Raw genomic sequence first — 23,769 nt, forward strand, 5'->3', positions numbered from 1 at the left:
TTTATACATTCACCAGTAAACAAGGGCACCTAGGTGGCTCAGTTGGTTAAGCGTCCAACTGACTTTGGCTCAGGTCATAATCTCACGGCTTGTGAGCTCTTTTGAGTTCGAGCCCCATGTCGGGCTCTATGCTGCTTCAGATTCTGGGTCTCCCTCTCTCTCTCTGCCCCTCCCCCACTCACTCACGCACATGCTCTCTCCTTCAAAAATAAACATTAAAAAATATATATATATTCACCAGCAAGCATCTTTCAATATTTTTGTGTATAGAAGAAAACTAAGAATTTTATTGGATCACTTCTAAGTATTCCCACTTATGAATTCTTCATAAAACAATACTAATTCTAACTTGAAGCCATTTATACTATACATTGTTCAAAATCACTGCCATAAGACTACTTTATACAAAAGAAACTGGTATCTTAGCTCAACAACAGGATAGTACTGTCCTTACAGTAATATGAAAAGTGTTTTTTTGCTTCATTTTCATTCAGCAGCAAGAAGCCTTCAAATGTTATTTCCTAACAGAAATGTGTCTTTCAAAGGTAATCATCAGGGAACCTTAGGCTTCCTCTACCTACAAAACACAAAGTTTTCCATAAATGGTCTTTGGAGGCAGCCTTTTAATATGGGTTTTTAATTTTTCAAGTTTATTCCTCTGTTAGTAGGAAGCCCACAGGCATACACATACTATTTGGGGGATGTTAAGACAACAGAAATCAATTTCTCTTTTACAGAAGAAATTTTGTAGGGGCATCTGGGTGGCTCAGTCAATTGAGCATCCAACTTCGGCTCAGGTCACGATCTCACGTCTTGTGGGTTCAAGCCCTGCACTGGGCTCTGTGCTGAGAGCTCGGAGCCTGGAGCCTACTTCAGATTCTGTGTCTCCCTCTCTCTCTCTCTGCCCCTCCCCCGTGTACACTCTGTCTCTCTCAAAAATAAACATTAAAAAAAAATTTTTTTTTTTAAAGGAGAAATTTTGTAGCTGGAGACCCCTAGGTCTAGGGAGCCAAACAGGTGAAGCATTTTTAAGACTGGAACATCCAAGTAGCGTCAGGAGGATTTGGTGGCAGATTTTAACTTTCTGGCATTACTAATTTCTTATGTAAGTGTTAAACGTTATAAAACTAAATTATCCCAAAAGGCATGCCTCAAAAAACAGACACAGGACAGAAAACCAACACAATGTGGTTATGAAAGGATAATTAGGACTATGGCTCAGTTGATGGTTTGAAGGTGAACAGAAGTCCACATTAGATCTTATGAACCTTTCCCCACCCAACCACAAGGTTTATGTATTTGATGATTCCCACTTCTGAATTATTTGGTATAAATTCATAGTAACTTTGTATGATCAAGAACATGCTCAACTAACTGATTACTAGGATGAGAAACTACTTGTTTAAATCTCCACTTATTTTAGCTGAACAGGTGTTTAAAAAAAGTTAGCTTCACCATCGGTTCTCATAAAATCCAAGAAAACCCTTATTTTCTTAAATTTAAAAACTTTCTGATGGCCGTTTAATACCAAATTAATTTTTACTTTTAAAAGTAGTTCCAGGGGTGCTTGGCTGGCTCAGTCGGTAGAGCATGAAACTCTTGGTCTTAGGGTTAAGTTCAAGCCCCACATTGGTTGTAGAGACTACTTAAAAATAAAACTTTAAAGGGGCGCCTGGGTGGCTCAGTCAATTAAGCATCCGACTCTTCATTTCAGCTCAGGTCATGATCCCAGGGTTATGAAATCAAACCCCAAGTCAGACTCTGCATTGAGCATGGAGCCTGCTTAAGATTCTCTTTCCCTCACTTGTGCTCTCTCTAAAATAAAAATAAAATAAAATCTCAAAAAAATAGTAGTTCCAAGGAAAAATAGTAACAGCAATTACTGCAAAAAAGGGAAGAAGAAAAAAGGGGGGCACTACTGGGCATTCTCAGACATATCCAAGAAATTAAATGTCCTCAGTAAAACATCAGTAAACAGACATTACTGCACTAACCCAATGGTCCTTTTTCAAGAAAATTAGACATTATCCTAAAATTTTTTAAGAAGGTTATTTATAACTTTCCCGGTCACAAAAATATTCAGACCCCTCTACCTCTAGGCAAGCAAGATGTGGTACTATGATACAATGCTCTTAAATTTTTCTCATAAAGTCTGTTTTTTAGGCAGGCTCAATTCTTCATTACAAGTCAAGGTAAATCTAACGTTAAATACAATAAAGCCAGTCTCACATTCATCATTTATATTACCCATACAAGCTGTGACAGATTCCTTCAAGGCAACGCTACCTCCCAGGCCCGAGACTACATACCAGACGTTAAGTAGCCGGTCATGCACTGCTCCTGACAGGAAATAAAGGCCTGTGACCCCATCAAAGGGTTGGCTCTCACTAGGAGGTCTGACAGTAGTGAAGACGAGTGAGGAAACAGGCGTTGCATGTCCTGTGAAGTGCTAGAGAGAGTTCAGTCTCGTTTAGGAGAGGACACAGAACAGTGACAAAAGTGAAGAGTCCTTATGGACCATAAACAATACAGATGATCCATATATGAAATCAGAAGTCCAGACTAAAGGTAACAGCTAAATTTAATTCTAAATAACTGAGATTATTTGTGCTACATTCCATGCACTTTCAAAAACTCCACCTGAGGGGTGCCTGGGTGGCTCAGTCAGTTAAGGCTCTGACTTCAGCTCAGGTCATGATCTTGTGGTTCATGGGTTCGAGCCCCACGTCAGGCTCTGTGCTGACAGCTCAGAGCCTGGAACTTGCTTCAGATTCTGTGTCTCCCTCTCTCTCTCTCTCTGCCCCTGCCCTGCTCATACTCTTTCTCTCTCTCTCTCAAAAATAAACATTAAAAAAAATTTTAATAAAAAAAATAAATAATTAAAACTCCATCTGAAAATCATCATGCCCTAATAACTGCCATGGCCCTACCCACAATCTTTATTTTTTCCATCCTGCATTAAAGACCCACTTAATTCTATCCATGTTTAAGGGGCGCCTGGGTGCTCAGACACAGCCAAGGAATTGTAGGTCTTCATTTTACTCTCAGTGAGTCGAAACCACAATTTTAAGGCATCATCACAGCACCAAATATACACCCCGTAGCACACTCAAAAATATAATACTACATATCCCCATAGTCAAATACTGCAAATGTAGTAAACACAAGATGCAAGGAAGAAATCAAACCTACTATATCATTATACAGCAGAGTAAAAGATTTTTAATTCAAATTCTACTTATTTGTTCTATTCATTTCTCAAATGCATGTGAAACGGACACATCTAACCTATTAAATATCAACACACTGGATTTGGAAGCTAACTTTCATCTTCTGATTCTACTATTTGATATGCCTGAAAATAACAAATCTGTACTCTCAAAATGACATTCTATGGCTCAGACTTTCTGCCCTTCTCCATACTTACTCTAGACAAATGTTAGGCTTACAACTAATTTGATTCACTCACTCTGTAGATTTCTTTGGTCTCCAAAACCCATAGTTTGATTGTTCGACCAGCTGAAAGCAACATCTTTCCATCTGGGCTAATACACAGGGAACTGACGCTGCTGTTGTCACCTTTCCATTTGCTGTAAAGTGAAGAGAAACAGAAACATCTCCATGAATGGGGAGAAAACTTTATTCAGAGCAAAAAAGTAACAAGAAACAAATAAGGTATTAAAAATACCACTTAAGGTTCCATGCAATTATTCCCTAAAAGCCTGTATAAGGTGACTAACCTTGAATCTAACACTAAGGTAAAGCCTACTCAAAGATTTTCAAGAGGTACCAGAAAATGGATGAGTAAGAGATTTAATACAAAAATGGGTAGCTGTGTATCCTGTGTATGAGGTGGATTTTGTTAATGCCCAGGAAACTACCTGGCTGGCTGGACCTCCACAAGTCCATCCTATCCCCACCATGGTTCCCACACTATGTGGAAGCCTGGCCTTTAATTTACTTAGCAGCACAAATTACTTCTCAAGCTACAGTCCAAAAAGGTTATTTCTATCTCAAATCAACATAGGTGCACTCCCATCTGACAGAGTAAAATAAGTCAAGTATAGACGATCCCCTTCTAATACCTGAAATATGATTGGCATGAGTCTTTGTACTTTGTTGCACACATTAATATTTTTATAAACAAGGAGCTTGGTTATTCACTTATAAAATCAAGAAATAACAGTAGCAATCCTCTTACCAAAAGACATGAATTATAAAGTAAAAGAAAACACACTGCTCTGCCAATCACATTGGAATATGCCAAACTACTCATTTGGAAAAACAAAAGTAGATTCCTCTCTTCTACTACACACACAAAAAACTTGACTAATTAAACTAAAGCTAACAGATTAAAAATAAGTATTAAAAAGTGCACAGGAGAGTGTTTTTATAATCCTGTTTTAGGAAAGGCCTTCCAAAGCAATTACAAACCAGAAATCATAATGGTAAAAATAACTTGATTTAAATAAGTAAAACTTCTGTACCACAAAATAAGTCATAAATTTAAAACCAAAAAACTAGAAAATATCAAATATATATACTACAGGAAAAAGATTAATACTCAGAATACATAAACAGCTCTTTATATTTAAGAACTAGATCAGATTAAAAAAAAAAAACCTCAAAAATACACAAAAGATATAAACAGGCAATTCATAGAAGAAATACAAATTGTCAATAAACATGAAAACACTCACCCTCACTAGTAATCAAGGAAATGCAGCAATAATACAGGACACTTTTTCCTTCACCCTTTTTTCAGTTGCTAACATTTTTGATAATTTCTCAACAATTCCCACAGCTTCAACATTTTATATTCATCATTCAACCCCTATTCACTTAATATACATATAAAAAAAAGACATGATCACCAGCCCGACAAGTGTCCCTGAATCTATCTCCTCACTCGGCACTGAAAATGCTAGCAAAGAGCTGACACCACTGCTGAGCTCCCTCCCCAACCTCCATTAAGAGCTGTGCAACTCAAAGTGTAACCTCCTACACCAGCATCACCTGGGAACTAAGAATGGACTCCCAAACCCGACCTAGACCTACTAAATCAGTTCTATCTGCACAAGTAACTCACGTGCACATCAGAGCTTGAAAAGCACTAGATCAGAAGATTCCTCTCTAGGAAATGTGACCGGTGCCAAGGTAATAACCCACATATACTGACATTCAAAGGCTTCCCCCTCACTCCACAAATGAAGCCCAGCAATTGAGCTGCCACCTACACAAGCCTTCCAATCAGTTTCTTCATGTTTCATTTTCAAATAGCAACAGGCAGCCAAGGATCCCCCATCATTTCAAGAATGCCTTTAACTAACATAAAAGACAGAAGCTAAAAATCAAACAAAAATCAACACATCCTCAAGAGGGAAATCAAACAAAAATCAACACATCCTCAAGGGAAATGTTCCTCAAGAGGAACAAAAGAAAAATACTTTAAAATCCTGTAATTATTATCTTCAGAGTTAGAAAATATTATATCCATGAAAGCAGCATGATGCAACAAAAAAGAAACATTAAGAGAACAAAAAAAAAAATCTCCCAGAAATTAAAAATATGGTTAGAGAAATGTAAAATTTCAATAGAAAATTTGGAAGGTAAAACTGAGGCAATCTCCCTGGTAACAGAAGAAAAAGACAAAAGGGAAACTAAGAGAGAACAAAGAAACCTAAAGGATCAGTCCAGGAAATGTAATATCTAAGTTACAACAGACTGTACTAGAGAAAGATCAAAAAAACAGAGAAGATGAAATTATCAAATACATGCTACAAGAAAAATGAAGGAGTGCCTGAGTAGCTCAGTTGGTTAAGCATCAACTCTTGATTTTGGCTCAGGTCATGATGATCTCACGGTTCATGATAGAGCCCCACTCCCCTCTCCAGCCCAGGGTTTTGCACTGAGGGCAGGGAGGCTGCTTGAGATTTCTGTCTCTCTCTCTGCCCCTCCCCTGCTCACACTCACTCTCTCAAAATAAATTAACACTAAAAAAAAGAAGAAAGAAAAATGAAGAGCAATTTTCCTCAAAAATGAAGGAAAAATAACCAATGAACCAATGCTTCAAAATCCTGAAGGAGAATTACTTCCAACCTAAAATTCCATATCTTCAAACTATAATTAACTGTGAGGGTACAATAAAGGCGCTGGTGGACAAGCAAAATCTCAGTAAATTTACCATCAACACACTTTTCTTATGAAGCCACCAATTCATGTGTTTCACAAAAAAGACAGTAACCCAACAAAGAGAAAAATGGGATCTAGGAAATAGAGGTTCCATTTGACAAGAGAATTTTCAGGATGATAAATGTAAGAAAATCCCAGGATCCTCACTGTTCAGCAGACCTTGAAAGGTGACTGAGAAGTCCTCCAAGAAATATAATATAATTAACTGAATAACTGATGTGCTCCAAAATAACATGCAACTGTGAGGGTGAAAACGAGCTAACGACAAGTATATACAAAACTAAGCAAATGAACAACATGGAAATTATAAACCCCAAGAAAAGCAGAGTTTTGTGCCAAAAAATATAAACCTAGTAGAGTACAAGGCTTATCTGTAATAATATTTAAGCAGTCATAATGCAAACAAATAGCCCTTCATCAAAAAATTGTGATGGGGCGCCTGGGTAGCTCAGTCAGTTGAGCGTCCAAATTAGGCTTAGGTCATGATCTAACAGTTCGTGAGTTCAAGCCCCACGTCAGGCTCTGTGCTGACAGTTCAGAGCCTAGAGCCCAGAGCCTGCTTGGGATTCTGTGTCTCCCTCTCTCTCTGCCCCTCCCTGGCTCATGCTCTCTCAAAAAAAAAAAAAAAAAAAAAAAAAAACAAAAACAAAACTGTGATGTTGGGAGAATGGAGAGGGTGAGAACTAAATCCTCATCTTCCATAGAAGTCAATACATAGTACCTAAAATGGTACACAATCCACTGACAGCAGCATAGGAATGCCAAGAATGGAGCTGGGAACACAACCCTATGAGATAGTAGTGTGCATGAGAGCTCAGGCTCTGACCCAACCATTTCTCAACTGTAAAACAGGAACAGAGCCCACTCACAGTGCTGTGGTTAAATACAATACTGTGTAGAATGCACTGAACAGAGCCTTAAACATTAGTCCCTACGTGAAGCACCTAACGTTGTGAACTTTCACCCATGCAGCATTTTAAAAATACAGTTGTGTGGCCCCCACCCCAGACCCAGTGGGTGGGAATCTCCACAGGTGTTTCTGACAGTCATCGGTGGGGAAACTGATGCAACAGATAAATGGAGACAAAAACTTACTGAACCTCTAGGGAGATGACCTATTCATCTGCACCTCCCACCCCAAACCCTCATTCAAATTCTAAGCCTCTATTCACAACCCCATCTGCTGGCTCTTGACTTTCATGTATTATTTCAAATTAGACTTGTTTAAAACTCAACATCCATTTCCCTCTTCTGGCTATAATTTCTATGAACTGTGCCACACCACTTGTCTAGTAAGTTCACAAAACTGAAAATGGTTACATTTAACTTTTGTCATTTAATTCCCCTTTTCAGGCTCCCCAAATGTACTTAGTTGCTATCTTCTTCATTCTCACTTTCCACTCTTACCATCCTACATTTAAACTACCACAACCACCTAGAATCTGGCTTCTCTGCCTTTGAACCTGCTCCTTTCCATATACTCTAGACAGTGCTGGCAGATCACCTTTTCCTAAAGCATTATCTTGGTGACTTTATTCCCAAGACACGACCTTCAGTGGCTCTCTCCTGCTTACAACATAGAATCCAAACCTCTAAGTAGTTTTAATATAGTAGAAAAGCACTGTACCAGAATTCAAGACAGCAGGATATGAACTCCTTCCCTGCCATTTATTAGTTATAAGACCACAGGCACCATTATCCTTCTTAGGGTCCTTATCTACACAAGTTGAACTAATTCAACACTTACTGAACACTTACTATAAAGCCTATCACAGGATTACATGCTTGAACTGGAAGAGTTGGTTGAGATTTTTTATCTATGACAGTTAAGGCCAGATTCTTAATACACTTTGGCCCATATCCTCTACCAGTCATTATTCCCTAGTACATAAATCTTCCCATCTTTCACTTCCTTTTTCCCCAGACTTTGGTCTTGCCATTTCCCCACCTTCCTTCCCCCATCCTCTTCTATCCAAATAATACCTCTCCCAGAACGCCCAACTGAAATCCCTTCTCTTCCACCAGGCCTTGCCAACACTATCCACCTCATTTGACCAGTAATTACTTGCTACCTTATGTTTTCTCTTGTGCAGTTATTTGACTCTTGCATCATTTATTTAATGTTTATGTACTAAAATCTTGCATGCCTGATTTGATTTAAAGTTCCTTGAAAAGTCTATACCCTCATTAGTATCTACATTCCCTGTGTCCAATATCAGACTTTACCTACAGCCAAGAATAGTCTTGATTTATCAAACTCTAATGAATTTCCAACAGTAACCAAGTTACCCCTCCAATACCATAGAACCATCAATGTTACTCACCACTTTACTTTGCATGTCTGTGTATTCCATTCCACAATGTGTTTATCATCTGAACAACTATATAAACAGCCATTGTCTTGATGCCACTGTATGCAATTGACCTTGTTGTCATGTCCACCACTCTAAAGGTCAAAAAAAAAAAAATTAAAAAAAGAAACTCATCTTATAGAACATAATTACACCCTGAAATCATTACAAAGAGTTAACAAAAAAGACAGTCGTTAACCTAACCAAAAACACCCTACCCTGCATCTATCCATTTCCAACATCAAAAATGAGATAAATCAGCTATAAATACATCAAATGTTAATTTTCCCTTCTCTGCTTCCCTTCTATGTTTTTACATACTTCCACATCATAAGTCAAAGAATGCTAGTCCTAAATGCCACTTGCTTTTCACAAGAATGCCAGCACTAAGGCAAGATAAAATACTTCATGCACAGTGGCAGAAAGTTTGTGACACTTGAGTGAACCAGTAAAGTCAAATCTTGGAGTTTAAAGTCAGTACTTCAGGTAAAAACCACATCTAATCAAAACTATCCTTGAAAATCCCTTTTTTAAAAACTATCAAAACCATCTCTCAATAAAGAAATCACTGTTTCTTCAAGTAAACACGAAATATCTCCTTGTGTTAAGGAAAATACGATACGAACAAGACTTTAACATACTCAGCATAGCAAGATGCTCATTCACTTAGAGGCACACAGGAATGGACATATCAACTGGGGAAGAGCAAGTTCAACTCCCCCACCCACCTCACACACATTCTGGGACAAACTTATTCAGCAGAATAAGGTGAGAAATCATCTACACTAAGCAATTGTGACTTTCACTCTACTTGAATTCACATCAATTAAACGAATACATGAATCAACATCACGTACATATGTAAGTTAAGGATAAAACTCAAAATCACTACTTCTATTACATAGATTCTTCCTACCTCGAAAGAAAAATAGTTTTAAATGTTAAGTTCAAAGGCATCTGGGTGGCCTAGTCGGTTAAGTGGCTGACTCTTGATTTTGACTCAGGTCATGATCTCACAGTTTGTGGGATCGAGCCCCACATCAGGCTCCACAGGCTCCATGCTGACAGCACAGAGCCTGCTTGGGATTCTCTCCTTCTCTTTCTGCCCTTCCCCTGCTCATGCACACAAACCTTCTCTCTCAAAATAAATAAACTTTAAATAAATAAATGTTAAGTTCAGATACTTCCCTTCGCTAATATGAGCTATCCACTCAAAGAACTAAATCCTGTATCATAGGATCCTATATCATAGACACATACACAAAGAACTGAATAAAAATACATGCACAGATAAATTCCACTGAAAGAATTTAGTAAGAAAATAAAATTTTCAGGGACACCTGGGTGGTGCACTCAGTTAAGTGTCTGACTCTTGATCTCGTCTCAGGTCATGATATCACATTTCATGAGTTCAAGCGCCACTTTGGGCTCTGTGCTGATGAACGGAGCCTGCTTGGGATTGTCTCTCCTTCTCTCTGCCTATCCCCCGCTTGTTCTCTCTCTCCCTCAAAATAAATAAACATCAAAAAAATTTTTTTAAAGAAAATAAAATTTTCAAAAGTAGTAATCCAAGAGATATAAAGCAAAACAAAGTAACATTTTCAGTCTGTCCATCTAGCAATTTGCTTATTAGCATTGTAATACCCATAGTGGTAAGGTTGCAGAAAAAAATAGCACTATCATACATTGATAGGAGCTAGTATGCCCTTTTGAAAAACAATCTAGCAACTGTACATTTGTTCATTCACTTACATAGTCAATAAACATTTACACAATACCAATTATATGCCAGGCACTGCACTAGGCCAATATACTAGGCCAATACAATATACTATTATATCTAAATCCCAATAAAAGCATGCAAGATAGGTTACAGAATACCCATTTAAGAAATGAGAAGACAAACTACTTATCCATGACCACATAACTAGAAGGATTCAACCTCAGGACAGACTAGGTCCAAAGCCTGATCCCTTTCTATTTCACCATATCATCCCAACACTCTTTACTCTGACCTCCTTGGTTACTATTTAATAAACTCATTCCCTATTAAAGATTTATGTATAGAGGCTCCTGGGTGACTGGGTCAGTTTAACTTCTGACTCTTGATTTTGGCTCAGGTCATGATCTCACGGTTCATGGGATCGAGCCCTGCCATCAGGCTCTGCACTGATAGCATGGAGCCTGCTTGGGATTCTCTGTCTCCTTGTCTCTCTGCCCCTCCCTCCACTACACACGCAAACACTCTCTCTCTCTGAAAAATAAAGTTTTAAAAAAAAGATTTATGTATAATCCCATGAAATACCAAAATGATCTAAAAAGGAGTTCTAGGCTCCATCAGCATTATGTCCACAACCACAGTAACTAAGTAAAGCAACTATCACACTGTACAGATGGCTAGGTACCTGCTCATCACAAGACTGATAAAATCAAAGGATGGGCTCCCAACTACAGTGGGGTAAAAGCCTACACGAAGATCACACTTGACTTGGAGAGGAGGGAGGAAATAAAGGAGATTCCCTTCTTATTAATTATACCTCTAAATAATTTGTTTTACAGTTGTGTTTTTATAATCTTTAATATGAAAATAAGTAACATACTTTTAAATGCAGACTTAAAATCAGACAAAATGTTTTATCTATCAAATCAGCTGGGTTTCTGTTAATGTTATTGCTGGTTTTTTTTTTTAATTTTTTAAGCATTTATTTTGAGAGAGACAGCACAAGTTGGGGAGGGGTAGAGAGACAGGGTGAGAGAGGATCTCAAGCAGGCTCCATGCTGCCAGTGCAGAGCCCAGATGTGGGGTCTAAACTCATGAAACCATGAGATCATAACCTAAGCTGAAACCACAAGTGAGACACTTAACTGAGCCGCCCCAGGTGGCCCAATGTTATTGCTGTTTTAATGGGAATATTCAATGGTGGAAATAATGCTACTGGAATACAGGTACAGTCTTTTCATTGCTGACATAAGTAAAATTAGAAGAATGTTTCTAGAAAAGTATTTGTATACTATGCCTAAAATGCCTTAACATTAAAACACTCTGACTCATTACTTACAGGTAATTTTGGGAATGGAATCCATGTAAACAGATAAAAAAAATGTGTAACAACAAAAAATTAGAAGCCACCTTAACAGTAATAGCTAAACTGCCAAGGGACTATCCAATTTAGTGGGATTTCAGGCAGTCACTGAAAATGTTTATAACTAGTTCTTGAAAAATACGAAAATGTTGTAATGGATTTAAAATTTTTTAATGTTCATTAATTTTTTTGAGAGAAGAGAGGACAAGCAGGGGAGGGGCAGAGAGAGAGGGAGACACAGAATCTAAAGCAGGCTCCAGGCTCTGAGCTGTCAGTGAAGAGCCCAATGCAGGACTGGAACTCAGGAACTGTGAGACCATTAACCTGAGCTGAAGTCAGATACTTAACCGACTAAGCCCTGCTCATGTTGTAATTTAATGGAAAATATCAGGATACGAAATAAGTAAGAACTGTATTTCTTAAACATGTACACAAAGAAATGCACAATCTATTAAATCTCTCTCAGTGGTAGATATAAGAGTAATTTTTTTTTCTCTTTTCGACATAATGTAGTCCCAAATTATGTATGGAGCATGTTACTTAAAAGAGAAAACAGGAGGGCCGCCGGAGTAGCTCAGTTGGTTAAGCATCTGACTTCGGCTCAGGTCATGATCTCAGTTTGTGGGTTGAGCCCCACGTCAGGCTCTGTGCTGACAGCTCAAAGCCTGGAGCCTGCCTCAGATTCTGTGTCTCCCTCTCTCTCTGATCATGTTGTGTCTCTCTCTCTCTCTCTCTCTCTCTCTCTCTCAAAAATAAATAAACATTAAAAAAATTTTTAAAAAGAGAAAACAGGAGGGTGCCTGGGTGGCTCAGTCTGTTAAGCGTCCAACTCTTGATTTCAGCTCAGGTCATGATCATTCATGGTCATGAGTTCAAGACCCTCGTTGGGCTCCATGCTCAGCGTGAAGCCTGGTTAAGAGATTCTCATTCGCTTTCTCTCTCTCTCTCTTAAAAAAAAACTAAAATAAAATAAAAGAAAAAACAGGGGTGTCTGGGTGGCTAAGTCCGTTAAACATCCAACTGTTGATATCAGCTCAGGTTCATGAAGCTCAAGTCAGGTTCTGGACTAACAGCAGGGAGCCTGCTTGGGATTCTCTCTCCCTCGGTCTCTGCCCCTCCCCCACATGCACACACACTCTCATACTCTCTCAAAATAATTAAACTTTAGAAAAAAAACTTAGATTAAAAAAAGAAAAAACACTGCTTGATTCACATATACAGAAAGCATTCCTAAAGAAAGAGAAAAGTTCAGCAAACACCAAAAACATAATGTAGTAGATAATGTCTGAAACAAATCATTGTAAGTTAAATCACTGTCCTGTAGTATATATTTGCTCTGTGGTACTGGGGCTAGGACTCCAAACCACATTCTTGCTTTGCCAGCTGCACGGCCAGTAGGCTCCACCAATAAGGGGTGCTAGAGGGAGACAAGGCTGGAGGAAGAACAAGGGACCTGTTCCTTCCTGTCTTCTAGTGTATATCAGCCCAGACTATCTTTACCCCAACAAGGCAATGCTTCTAGCAGCAGCTGAACCCAATATGCAATTTTTCCAACCCCTGGAATAGTCTCCTCCCCTCCTTTCAGAGACACTAGTAGTCAGCTAGAGCTCTGTCCTCAGAGGTCTGGACCTCAAGTCCATGGGGCCACTCCTCCTCAAGAGACAGCAGCATAGAAAGCAATACCTGTTCCTTAAAGGTCTGAGTTGCAGCAATAATCCCACTGCCTCCTTTGTTCTCTGGCCCTGGAAGTGGTGAGCTCTTTCCTGCAGTCACTGTTTGTGATACCTTGAACTTATTACCTCTATTTTAAACCTCATCAAAAGTTCTTCGTATTCTGACATATCATGAAGATTACGTTACCTGTCACAGCTATTAGCAAATATCACTATACACAATTTTAAATGTGGGGGCAGAAATATGTGCCTATAGTACAGACCCTATAGCATTATCCTGAACTGTTGTTTTTAATAAATCTCTAATAGTTTCCCCACCATCTTTTATGTACAATATATGTCTGTGCACATACAAATATCTATACTTACTATCAATTTACTGTGTAATTCTCCTTTTACTGTACTGTATAATAAAATACTACCAACTGCTGTACCAAGAGCCAACAAGTCAATCTGGTTACTCGGTCCTATAGCTTCTGATTTCCTTTTTTTCCTCTGGGGACTTTCCTGGGGGAGGGGGAAGAAAAAAAGAAAAAACAATTATGTATTTCAATACAAGACATCATTAATGCATAAATGCAAATGCCCACTAGACAACAAATGAAATGACTGCTACCAAAAGACACTTTAAAGACAGGGGTGGGGGAATTCACTCTCAAATGCTTTCTTTCTCACTATTTAGGGGAAAAAAAAAAAAACTACTCCAATGAAAAGAAGAGCTTGTAAGTCTCAGTCCCTGCCTCCTACCTCTCTGGAAGGGAGGGAGTAAAGACAACAGGGTATGCTCTTGGTATTCTCTTAAAAGATCCATGCAGCCTCACTGCTGCTTCCACTTCTCAGAAATGAACCACTCCTGATAGGTCCAAGCCTCCACTCCCAAGCAGAGATTATAGACCCAAGCAACCAACACTTTCCCTTTTCGTCTCATCTTTCCTTTGTGTTCTACCTTCATTCCCAGGAGGGGACTCTAATGTTTTTATAAACACACATTTATTTCGGTTTCAGTCAAAAAAAAAAAAAAATCATTGTAACTAATAGCTCACACTAGAATTGCTCTAGTGTGTGAGAATTAGGGTTAGTCAGAAAAGTTCCATGCAGTCTTGGTGATCCTAATGACTTAAGAGGCACAAGTTTCAATCTAATGTCTAATGCCACAAGACTTCTTTGATTTACTTCAAAAATAATACTAACAGCTCCCATATGCCAAAAACAATCAATGATCACATCACATCAAAGTATATTTATAATGCTGAAAATGTACCATTTCAGAACTTCTCTTCCATATGTTTTTTTAAATTAAAGCTTGCCAGCCTGTACTTTAGCATAAAGTGCTGAGAAAGCCATTCTTTTAATATAAAACATTGTTTTAATATAAACCACTAACCCTGGAAAAAGAACGTATTCTCAATAGTGCAAGATCTTTGCTCTAGAGCAAAAACAACAGAAAATTTGCCCCAAAAGCCACCAACATAAACTATGATGTTACAAATACATAAAAAATATCGAGGAGATTTATACAGCATTTTCCATTTTTTTGAGTTTTCTTATGGGGCTGTTACATTTGAAGAATTTTATTCATTTGAACACTTAGGTCACAAAAAGTAAAAAGATTTAACAAAAAATAAACTTTTTATATATAGAAAAAAATACACATTTTGCAAGTCCTGAGGAAATGTATCTACGTTAATAAACCCCAAAGAGAAGTTACAATTAAAAGCCAAACTATAAAAGTCTGATGGTCTTATCAGTAATTTAATTTGCTTAAAACACTGAAACCTTAGCACAAGCAATGTCCTATGTCCCACCTTCAGTTAAACAAATGTCTAAAGCCAAGTCTGAGTGATCCCGCAAGGCAGATGTGGTCTCTGCACAAGGTTATAAACACAAACACCTATTTCAGGCAAGGGCAGTGGGGGAAAGTATACCAACCTCCTACTACACCTCATCAGAAAACTCTTCTCTGAAAGATTCTAGAACTTATTTCTCCAACTCTTGGTTTTCCCAAATCAAATCAAAATTATCCACACTGAGGTTTCTAATGTGTGAAACATATGCTGGTCCAAATATGTATATGTGTTTTTGGAGATACGAATTTGCACTAAAAAGCACAAAGAAATTTTAGAAATTAAACATTAACATATTCAAAGCCCTAATTTCCCCATCAACAAAATCTGTATTTTGGGGAGAAGCAAGCAGAGACAAGTGGAGGAGCATCCACAGAACCTATGCCCAATTTTGAGGATTACTGGTCTAAACCTAAATAATAACACAAGTAACACATCTCAAAGAACTACTGACTCATGCATATTTTCTCTGAGTTGGACGATCTTTTTAAAAATCACTTCCAAGTTAGCAGGATGAGCATGTCTGAACAAGTCAACCAGATAAGCTTATGTAAGCAATGTGCATTTTAGTGAAATCTACTATTTTAAATACTACCCCATTACCAAATATTTCTGAACCCAAGAATTTAAAGCTAATATTTATGGATTATGATAGACCTTTGTCAGCATTTTCTTTCTGAACCTGTTGCTCCTGTGATCAAAAACTTCAATGATTCCCCAGAGAACAGTAAATCAATATAAACAACTTGTATTCAAAAGTATCTGCAATTTGCCTCCAAACCACCCTTTCCAACCTTATTTCTAATTCCATCTTTACATTACACCAATCACTAACACTTTCCCCTTTTGCTTCTGCTTTTCCCTGAACCTGGAGGGGTCTTTTCCTGCTCACCTCAATTTTTACCTGGTTAAAAATCTATCCATGCTTCAAGGTCCACCTCAACTCTCACCTCTCCACAAAAATCTCTTCTTTCCCTTAAGGCACACATCATACTGTGCTCTGCATTACAGACACTGCATATCTGAATTGTCCATTTCTTCCCTGATGTCTCAGTCATACTCAGTTTTACTTCCTCTAAAGTGCCTAACACAATGTCATGTGCACACTCATTATTTACATATAATTATATAAAGTAATGAAAAGGGTAGGCTAAAACTTTAATTCAAATTTGTGATTGGAAAATTGGGAGTTCCTGGGGGTACCAGGAGTGAAGACGAAAAAAAATGTGATTTCTTACAGTCTTTTTCAATGTTGAAAAGTCTGACTGAGCTAAACAATAAAGAGCAGCACCAATCTGAAAAAGTTTATCAACATTTGATCCAAAAGGCAATCAAAAGGCTGGGTGAGAGTGTCACCAACATATGTGCAGGATTTACAAAATCAAGACAGGGCAGATGTGAAAAACAGAGGAAAAAAGCACATCCCTTGATGAGAAGTCTGAATTTGACCAATAAAGCAATGACTTTTTAGACTGAGATCCCAGAGTAAGAAGAGTTTACATGGACAGCCAGTACACACACTCATAAAAATACATATATATAAGCGAAACAAGTTCCACAAAAACCATATCCTTTCCCAAGCAAAACACACTCTGATGGTCTATTTCATTTAACACTATCACAACCCACTAATCTGTCTCACAATCCACTAATGGATCAAAACTATTTTTGAAAAATTCTGACCTCCAGACACCAAAAATTATGCCGAAGTTTCAAGTTTCATTCTGCAATTAGTCTCCTACGCCTTTTCTTGGCCTATCTTACCATCATTTCTCTGGCAAATGTTTAAGTTTCATAGATAACAGTGAACAAAATGTGTGCATTTTACATATAATTACATACAGTCTTTATATCAAAAACACTTAAATTCTAATACACAGGAACTTCTATTCCTGTCAACAGGATCTAATCTGCAAACTTTACCTTGTTTTCAAGTTCAAATACTGGAGAGACCCTAAGATAGAGCATCATGCAGGAACACAACCAGACTGTACTACATCTCCAAGGGATGAGAATGGGAATACTCAGCTCAGATTCTTGCTAAAAACATTCTTAATGCTACTGTGCTTGCCCTGTCTCACAGCTGAAATCCATGTGTTTCGTTCAACAAGTACTAAGCTGCGTGAGACCATTTTAACTGCAGTGACAGCAAAGGAGCATAAACACATTTCCTGTGGTAGCTAACAGTCGACAAGGTCTGTTTCTTCAGAGCTGTACATCAGCTAGGGAAGGAAAAGTAGAGAAGTTTGAGAGATTTAAGGGGGCAATGAAATAGCAGGGTCAGTTACTAGGTGGCTCAGCCACTTCCTCCGTGGCTTTGGCATAACATCTCCGCCTCAGTTTACACACATACACCTGAGGAGCTGTAAACACAGCCATCTGTCGATAGTCCATCAGTCTGTCTTCTTGCACTTTGCTTATCCTCATTAGAGGTCCTCTTCCCCCAGGCCCCATCAACCAAATGAAATGCTCAGCTATATAACATGTACAAAAACCCTCCAAACACTACTGTGGCATGTGAAGTATTAGAATCATCCTGTGACCAAGAACAAGAAACAGCAATCCGATTTTTCTAAACATTTACGAAGTACTGCTTTAATTCTTGTAACCCAAGCAACCCAGCACCAACTCATTTTTCTCCACTCAGTAGTAATGTCACCAAACTTTGTCTTTGGGTGGCAAATTGCCAATCACTGAACCAGATACAAGATACCATTACAAAATGATTTACACTGAGGAATGTTAGCAGTAAATAGTAAAATGAGCCCATAGAGAATGCTAACTGAAGCATTCAATAACAATTAACATTTACTGAGCACTTACTACAGCAGTCATATAATTCTCTGAAGACTCTGAAAGGTGTGTGGCATAATCTCCACTTCAGGTTTGAGTTCCAAAAACGTTAACATGCTGGGAACACTGGCTTCAGAATAACATCCATTTCAAGCCTCATACTCTAATCCTCAAAGATGGGAAATGGAAGGGTTTAATAAGATGAGAACATCTTAAAACTTAAGTGACAAAGATCATAACCCAGGGGCCTGGGAGCAGAGACTGAAGCAGGTGCTATAAATCACTAATCATTTTCTAGCTTTAAAAAATTATGTGACTTTATTTTACCCCAAAACATGTGTGCGCATTCAAGAAAACTGCTTCTCCCCTCTCATCTTCAGTAAAATTGATGTTCTAGAAGGATACATCTCCAATATGACAAAGACTGGATGTCTCTACATTCCTCCAAGTTCTCAATTCTGTGACTCAAGATCTAGGGTTACCGCATGAGAAAAGCGGACAAGGAGTCAGAGTACCTCAACTCTAGTGGCCACAATCTCTTCTTTGGTTATTAAAGCTTCGGTGAAGTCACTTGAATTTTCTTAGTTCTGATTCTGTTCTTAAAAATCTTATTTCAAAACATTTCACAAAGTTATGTGGCTAAAACAAGAGCATACAGATAAAAGGATACTGAAGCCTACAAAAACTTTTAAGTAGCCAAACTCTCATTTTTCAATTAAGCCTTCCAAACTAGTGACTTGCTCAATGTGACAAAAGCCAAATTTGAGTTGAGTCCTGGGTATGAAACCAAATTCAGATATTTTTCTATATCAGACTGATATACATAACCTAAAACTATGACTTTCAACAGGAAATTTGTAACTAGGCCAAAGTTTTATTCCTGAGGCACAGAATGTGACTTAAGTCAACAGAAAATCAAAGGGGGGGTGAGGCAAAGAGGGATGGGGGCAGGCAACAAACTTCTGCCAACCTAATATTAACTATTTGTTGTAGATAATGGAGAACTAAGCCCTAAATACCTGAGTTCTATTTCTGTTTTTGGTTTTTTGCAAGTTGCTTAATTTTCCAGAGCCTCAGTTTCTTCTTCACAAGACAAAAAGTTAATCTTTCCCTGCCAGGACTAACCATACAAACATGAGATATCAATAATGACCAGTGGTTGTAGCACTTACATTATTCTAAATACTTAGGTGTTCTTAAACATGTTCACCTTCACAACCATTCTATGAGGTGGGTATTATCACCCCTGTTTTACCAATGATGAATCAGAGGTATAAAAACTACTGAATTACTATGAAGCCAAACCTAGATTAAATGTAAGCAGTAGAGCTTGGATCCATGCATCCAATCATTGTTCCAGATTTTCCCTCAGCATCAATATTGTCATCTCTTTATAGGACTGTTAAGATAGAAACATAGAAAATAATTTTGAAAAGGAAAATTATGCAGACTGCTCTAACTTTAACAATGACGCCTATGATTTTTTTTAAGAGTCTGAGTTCACCTTAAGAGCCCCAAAAAGGTTTCTTTTAATAATCAACTAAAGTCACTTCATCTAGAAACTATGAAAAGCTACCTTAAGATCTGAAAAATACCTAAATATACTCATCCAAAGCATAGTTAGATGTACCCCTACTTTCAACCTAAACATTTAGCAGAAAGCTCCCCCACGGACCCATAGTGTCAGCTAAACACGATACCTGAGGCTTCCAAATCACATTAGAATGATTCCGTTTGACTACTCTATACCTGTAGTACCCACGTGCATGTGAGTTAGAGCAGACGTAGTCTAGTGACTAAACAGTGAGTGACATCTTACCTGAGATGGGGCCCTAACAGTGAAAAGCCTTCCCTAACTCGGCAGTGTCCCATCTAAAAAAACTTCACCTGGACTGACATTCATTAAATTAAACCGGCCACTTCACTTTATCTCCACATCCTATAGCAGACTTCAGACTTGGTTTTAAAAGCGTGTATAAAGGGGAATTGAGATGTTAAAAATAAAAAAGCGTATAGTTTCAAAATACTGAGAATGGAAACAAACCTGGGAAAGTCAAGAGTTTCAAGAGTGAGAGTCCCACACACTGGACGTGGAAGAGAACACGTGGTGAGCTGCACCCAAGGGTTGGGGGGGGGGGGGGAAGGGGGGGTGTCCGGAAGCAAGGAAACAGACTCACTCATTCCAATCGCCTAAGGCAAAGCCGATGAACTAGAGGAATCGGAAAAGAACAGTACAGTCCCAAGGAGGGACTCTGTCAAAAGCCAAGACACTGAAGAGCACATGTTGATGCGAGAGGCTTGGCAGAAGCAAGCCGCCCTGGGGGACCGGGGGCCTATGCGAACATGGCGGCCCCGACGACAGCGGGGCGCGGGGCACAGACCGCATGGAGTCAGTCGGTGGGACTCCAGTCAACGGCCCATCGGATCCAGCCGCGCCCTCTTTCGCTACCCTGCGGACAGGCCGCACACGGGACTGGCGAAGTGGATGGAGTCCGCGCCGCCGCCGCCGCCACGCTCTGTGCCTCCTCGCCCCGGGCCTCGCAGGGCCGCGCGAGCTGCCGAGCCACGCGCCGTGGGGCCGAGGGTGCACCTAGGCCGAGCCCGGGCGGACGCCCGCCCCCCGCCGTCCCGCCTGCTTTACCTTGGCCTGCAGCCGCGCTGGCGCCCAGGCCAGGCAGGTGCAGGTACCGCTGAGGTGCGCGGAAGGCACGTACTCTTGGTGCAGCCTATTGTTGGCTGTCTCCCACACTCGCAACTGACCGTCGGCAGACGCCAAAGCGAAGTAGGCCTGGTTCAGCGGGGAGAAGGCGCAAGGAACCCCTGCCGGGGACAGGGGGTCTGCAACACCACGGCCGCCCGCCGCCATTGCTGCCCTAGCTCCGCGGCAGCCACGTGTTCGTCTGTGCGCATGCGCACCGGCGCGGGGCGGGGCCTGGAGGGAGGAAGTCGGGAGGAGGGAGCGTAGACAGCCGAGGGAGCGGCTCCTCGCGTCTTGAGCAAGCGTTGGGCGGACCCAGCCTGTGGACGGTGGCCCGGAGGGCCCAAGGCTAACTTATGCTGCGGGGGAGGGGACTGTGGAGGGACGTGACCGCAGACTGGAGAGCGGGACATTTCTTTTCAAAAAAAAGAAAGAAAGAAAAAGGTTTGGGTTTGTTGGGTTTTTTTTAATTATAACATGATTGAGCTCAATGTTTAGATGAAATAATCACATAACTCCGTGATTGTGACATTTGTTTTCATTTTTTCTTATCCACTTCCACGCTGTAATCATGTGCACACATAACACACGTAATTTATTCAGACATCATAGTGTAAAAGTAATGGTAGGAGCTGCTTATTTCGTCAGGATTAATCCCATGTTACTACATCAAATAGACAATTTGTAATGACTCCAGAATGTTTCAACAAATCAATGCATTCTAATTCAAGAAATGCCAGATATTATTCGGCCCACACAGCTTATTGCCTAGCGGTAAAGACAAAAAACACCACCTTCAGGGATATAGGGAGACTCTAAAGCTTTACAAACAGGGAGTGCCAAGGTAACATTTGCGTTTTAGATTATTTGGAATAACAAACAGATCTACATTTCTTAAAAGGCCTCCTGGCCTCTGGATGGAGATGTTAGCGGGGCAAGAATGAAAGCAGACACACAATACAGAAGGACACTGGTGGGCTGGACTCAGATGAAAGCAGTAAAGGTGGGGAGAATGACCAAATTCCACATGTAATCTGAAATTAGAGCCAACCAGGTTTGCTAAATGATTGCAAAGGGTAAGAAAAAGACAGGTGAAAGATGATTCTAAGGCCTGAACAAACTACTAAATGGTGATTCCATCAACTGGATTGGGGAAACGGGTTTGGTTGGAGTGGAAATCAAGAGTTCTGTTTTGGACAGTTAAGTATGATATGCCTATTGTACCTCCAAATAGAGTTGTTCAGGAGGAGCTGGCTATAAGAGAAGATCACAGAGATAGAAGTTTGGATGCATTAGCATACAAATGCTTTTTGAAACTGTGGGACTAGTCAGAGCATTTTGGGTATAAGTGCAGATAGAAAAGAAAACTTAGCCCCAAAATGTGCCAACCTTTAGAGGTCAGGAAGAGGAGGAAGATCCAGCAAAGAAGATGAAGAATGGGTAACAGGTAGGATGAAAGCCCAAGAGAATGAAATGCCCTGGAAACCAAATCTTTATAAGGATTTAGGAAGCAAAACTGATCAAAAACATGTCAAAGATTGTAAGATGAAGACTGAAAACGAACCAAGATTTGGCAAGGTCAAGGGCGTTGGTGACTTTTCAAAAACAATTGAGGGGTGCCTGGCCCAGAAGGTAGAGCATGCAACTCTTGATCTCAGGGTTATGAGTGCAAGCCCCACGTTGGGTGTGAAACTACTTTAAAATAAAATCTTAAAAAAAAAAAAAATCCAATAGGGGCGCCTGGGTAGCTCAGTCAGTTAAGCATCAGACTTGAGGGCTAGGGTCATGATCTCACGGTTCGTGAGTTACAGCCCAACTTTAAGTGAGTTTGAGCCCTGCATCTGGTGAGCCCAAGTCCCACTTGGGTGAGCCCCGCTTCAGGTGAGCCCTGCTTCTCTCTCTCTCTCAGCCCCTTGTGGAATTCTCTCCCCGTCTCTCTGCCCCTCGCTCACTTGCACCCTCTCTCTCTCTCTCTCTCAAAAACAAAACAAAAGCATTTGGGGTGGGAGACTTAGTGTAGAGGGTGAGAAAGAAAAAAGGAGGTGAGAAAGTGCAGAAAAGGGATTTTCAGAAACGTTTTCAAGGACTTTGTTGTAAAGGAGCATATATGAATCTGTATGAAGAAAAGTCTGAGCTAGAGTTATAGTCACAAATATACAAGTAAAAATAAAAGCTTATTGTGCACTCACCATATGTCAGGTACTATGCTAAGTATTTTGTGTGCATTAATCCATTCAGTCCTCACAACAACCCTAGGAAGTAGAAACTATGAATATCTCCATTTTTCAGATAACAAAACTGAGGTATAGAGCTGAGCAGTAAAGGAGGACTTGGATTTCTAACTAAGTCATCTTTGAGTATAAACAATTTGACCCAATGAGACTATATAAAACTCAGGTCGATGACCCTTCAATACCCAAAATATCATTCATTGACCTCCTCCTTTTCAGGGATCTTGGCCTCTACCTTACTTACTCTCATGGTCACGTCTCAGACCTTATCATTACAATAGCTGCACCCGCTTCCTAATCTCAATTTTCCCACACCACTCTCTAACCATTAACTCCTATCTTTCCGTAAGGCTTGCTCCCTCCAGCTCCTTAATGGCTGCTCCTTCCTCTTAATTTATATTTTTATATATTTTTAATTTTTAAAAAGTTTTTAAATGTTTATTTTTGAGAAAGAGAGAGACAGAGTGCGAGCAGGGTAGGGGCAGAGAGAGGAGACACAGAATCTGAAACAGGCTCCAGGCTCCAAAAGCAGGCTCCGAGCTGTCAGAACAGAGCCTGACATGGGGCTCAAACCCATGAACCATGAGATCATGACCTGAGCAGAAGTCAGATGCTTAACCACCTGAGCCACCCAGTTGCCCCCTTAATTTTTCTTAAAGTCTACGATTACAACCCTCAAATCCCTTGCCTCTTTCCCACATCATAGTCCTTCCGTGGTAAAACTGCAAACCTGGTAAAACCTAACTCTTCCCCCCCCAAAGCAACTGAAAGTAACTAGAGAAAAGTCACAGCCACCTATTATGACTCTTATGCACTTTAAATTCATGGCCACAAGCTTCACATGGGAAGTCAATGCTGCCAGGTTATCAATTGTTCCCGAGTCCATTCACACTTCCACTCTCCT

At 39.7% G+C, this 23,769-nt stretch overlaps 1 protein-coding gene and 1 non-coding gene across 3 annotated transcripts in view; both read right to left on the reverse strand.

The window, feature by feature from the left end:
* WDR43 (WD repeat domain 43) overlaps positions 1-20,872 on the reverse strand; it is a 45,117-nt gene extending 24,245 nt beyond the window's left edge. Inside the window, exons 1-5 of one of the 2 annotated variants that reach the window (XM_007088855.3) lie at positions 20,578-20,872; positions 13,669-13,806; positions 8,517-8,638; positions 3,470-3,590; positions 2,310-2,449 (exon numbers count right to left, since the gene is read on the reverse strand). In XM_007088855.3, coding sequence (XP_007088917.1) covers positions 2,310-2,449; positions 3,470-3,590; positions 8,517-8,638; positions 13,669-13,806; positions 20,578-20,802 — 746 coding nt within the window. In that variant the 5' untranslated portion in view covers positions 20,803-20,872. Of the gene's footprint in view, positions 1-2,309; positions 2,450-3,469; positions 3,591-8,516; positions 8,639-13,668; positions 13,807-17,966; positions 18,173-20,577 lie in introns of those variants that run through there. The other variant, XM_042982248.1, reaches the window with a different exon arrangement.
* LOC122237523 lies at positions 3,002-3,086 on the reverse strand. Its single transcript, XR_006216125.1, has one exon. It is a non-coding gene; the product is annotated as a small nucleolar RNA SNORD53/SNORD92 (small nucleolar RNA).
* Positions 20,873-23,769: the final 2,897 nt, after the last annotated feature.

The sequence above is a fragment of the Panthera tigris genome, chromosome A3, assembly GCF_018350195.1.
Source record: "Panthera tigris isolate Pti1 chromosome A3, P.tigris_Pti1_mat1.1, whole genome shotgun sequence".
NCBI classification, from domain to species: Eukaryota; Metazoa; Chordata; class Mammalia; order Carnivora; family Felidae; genus Panthera; species Panthera tigris.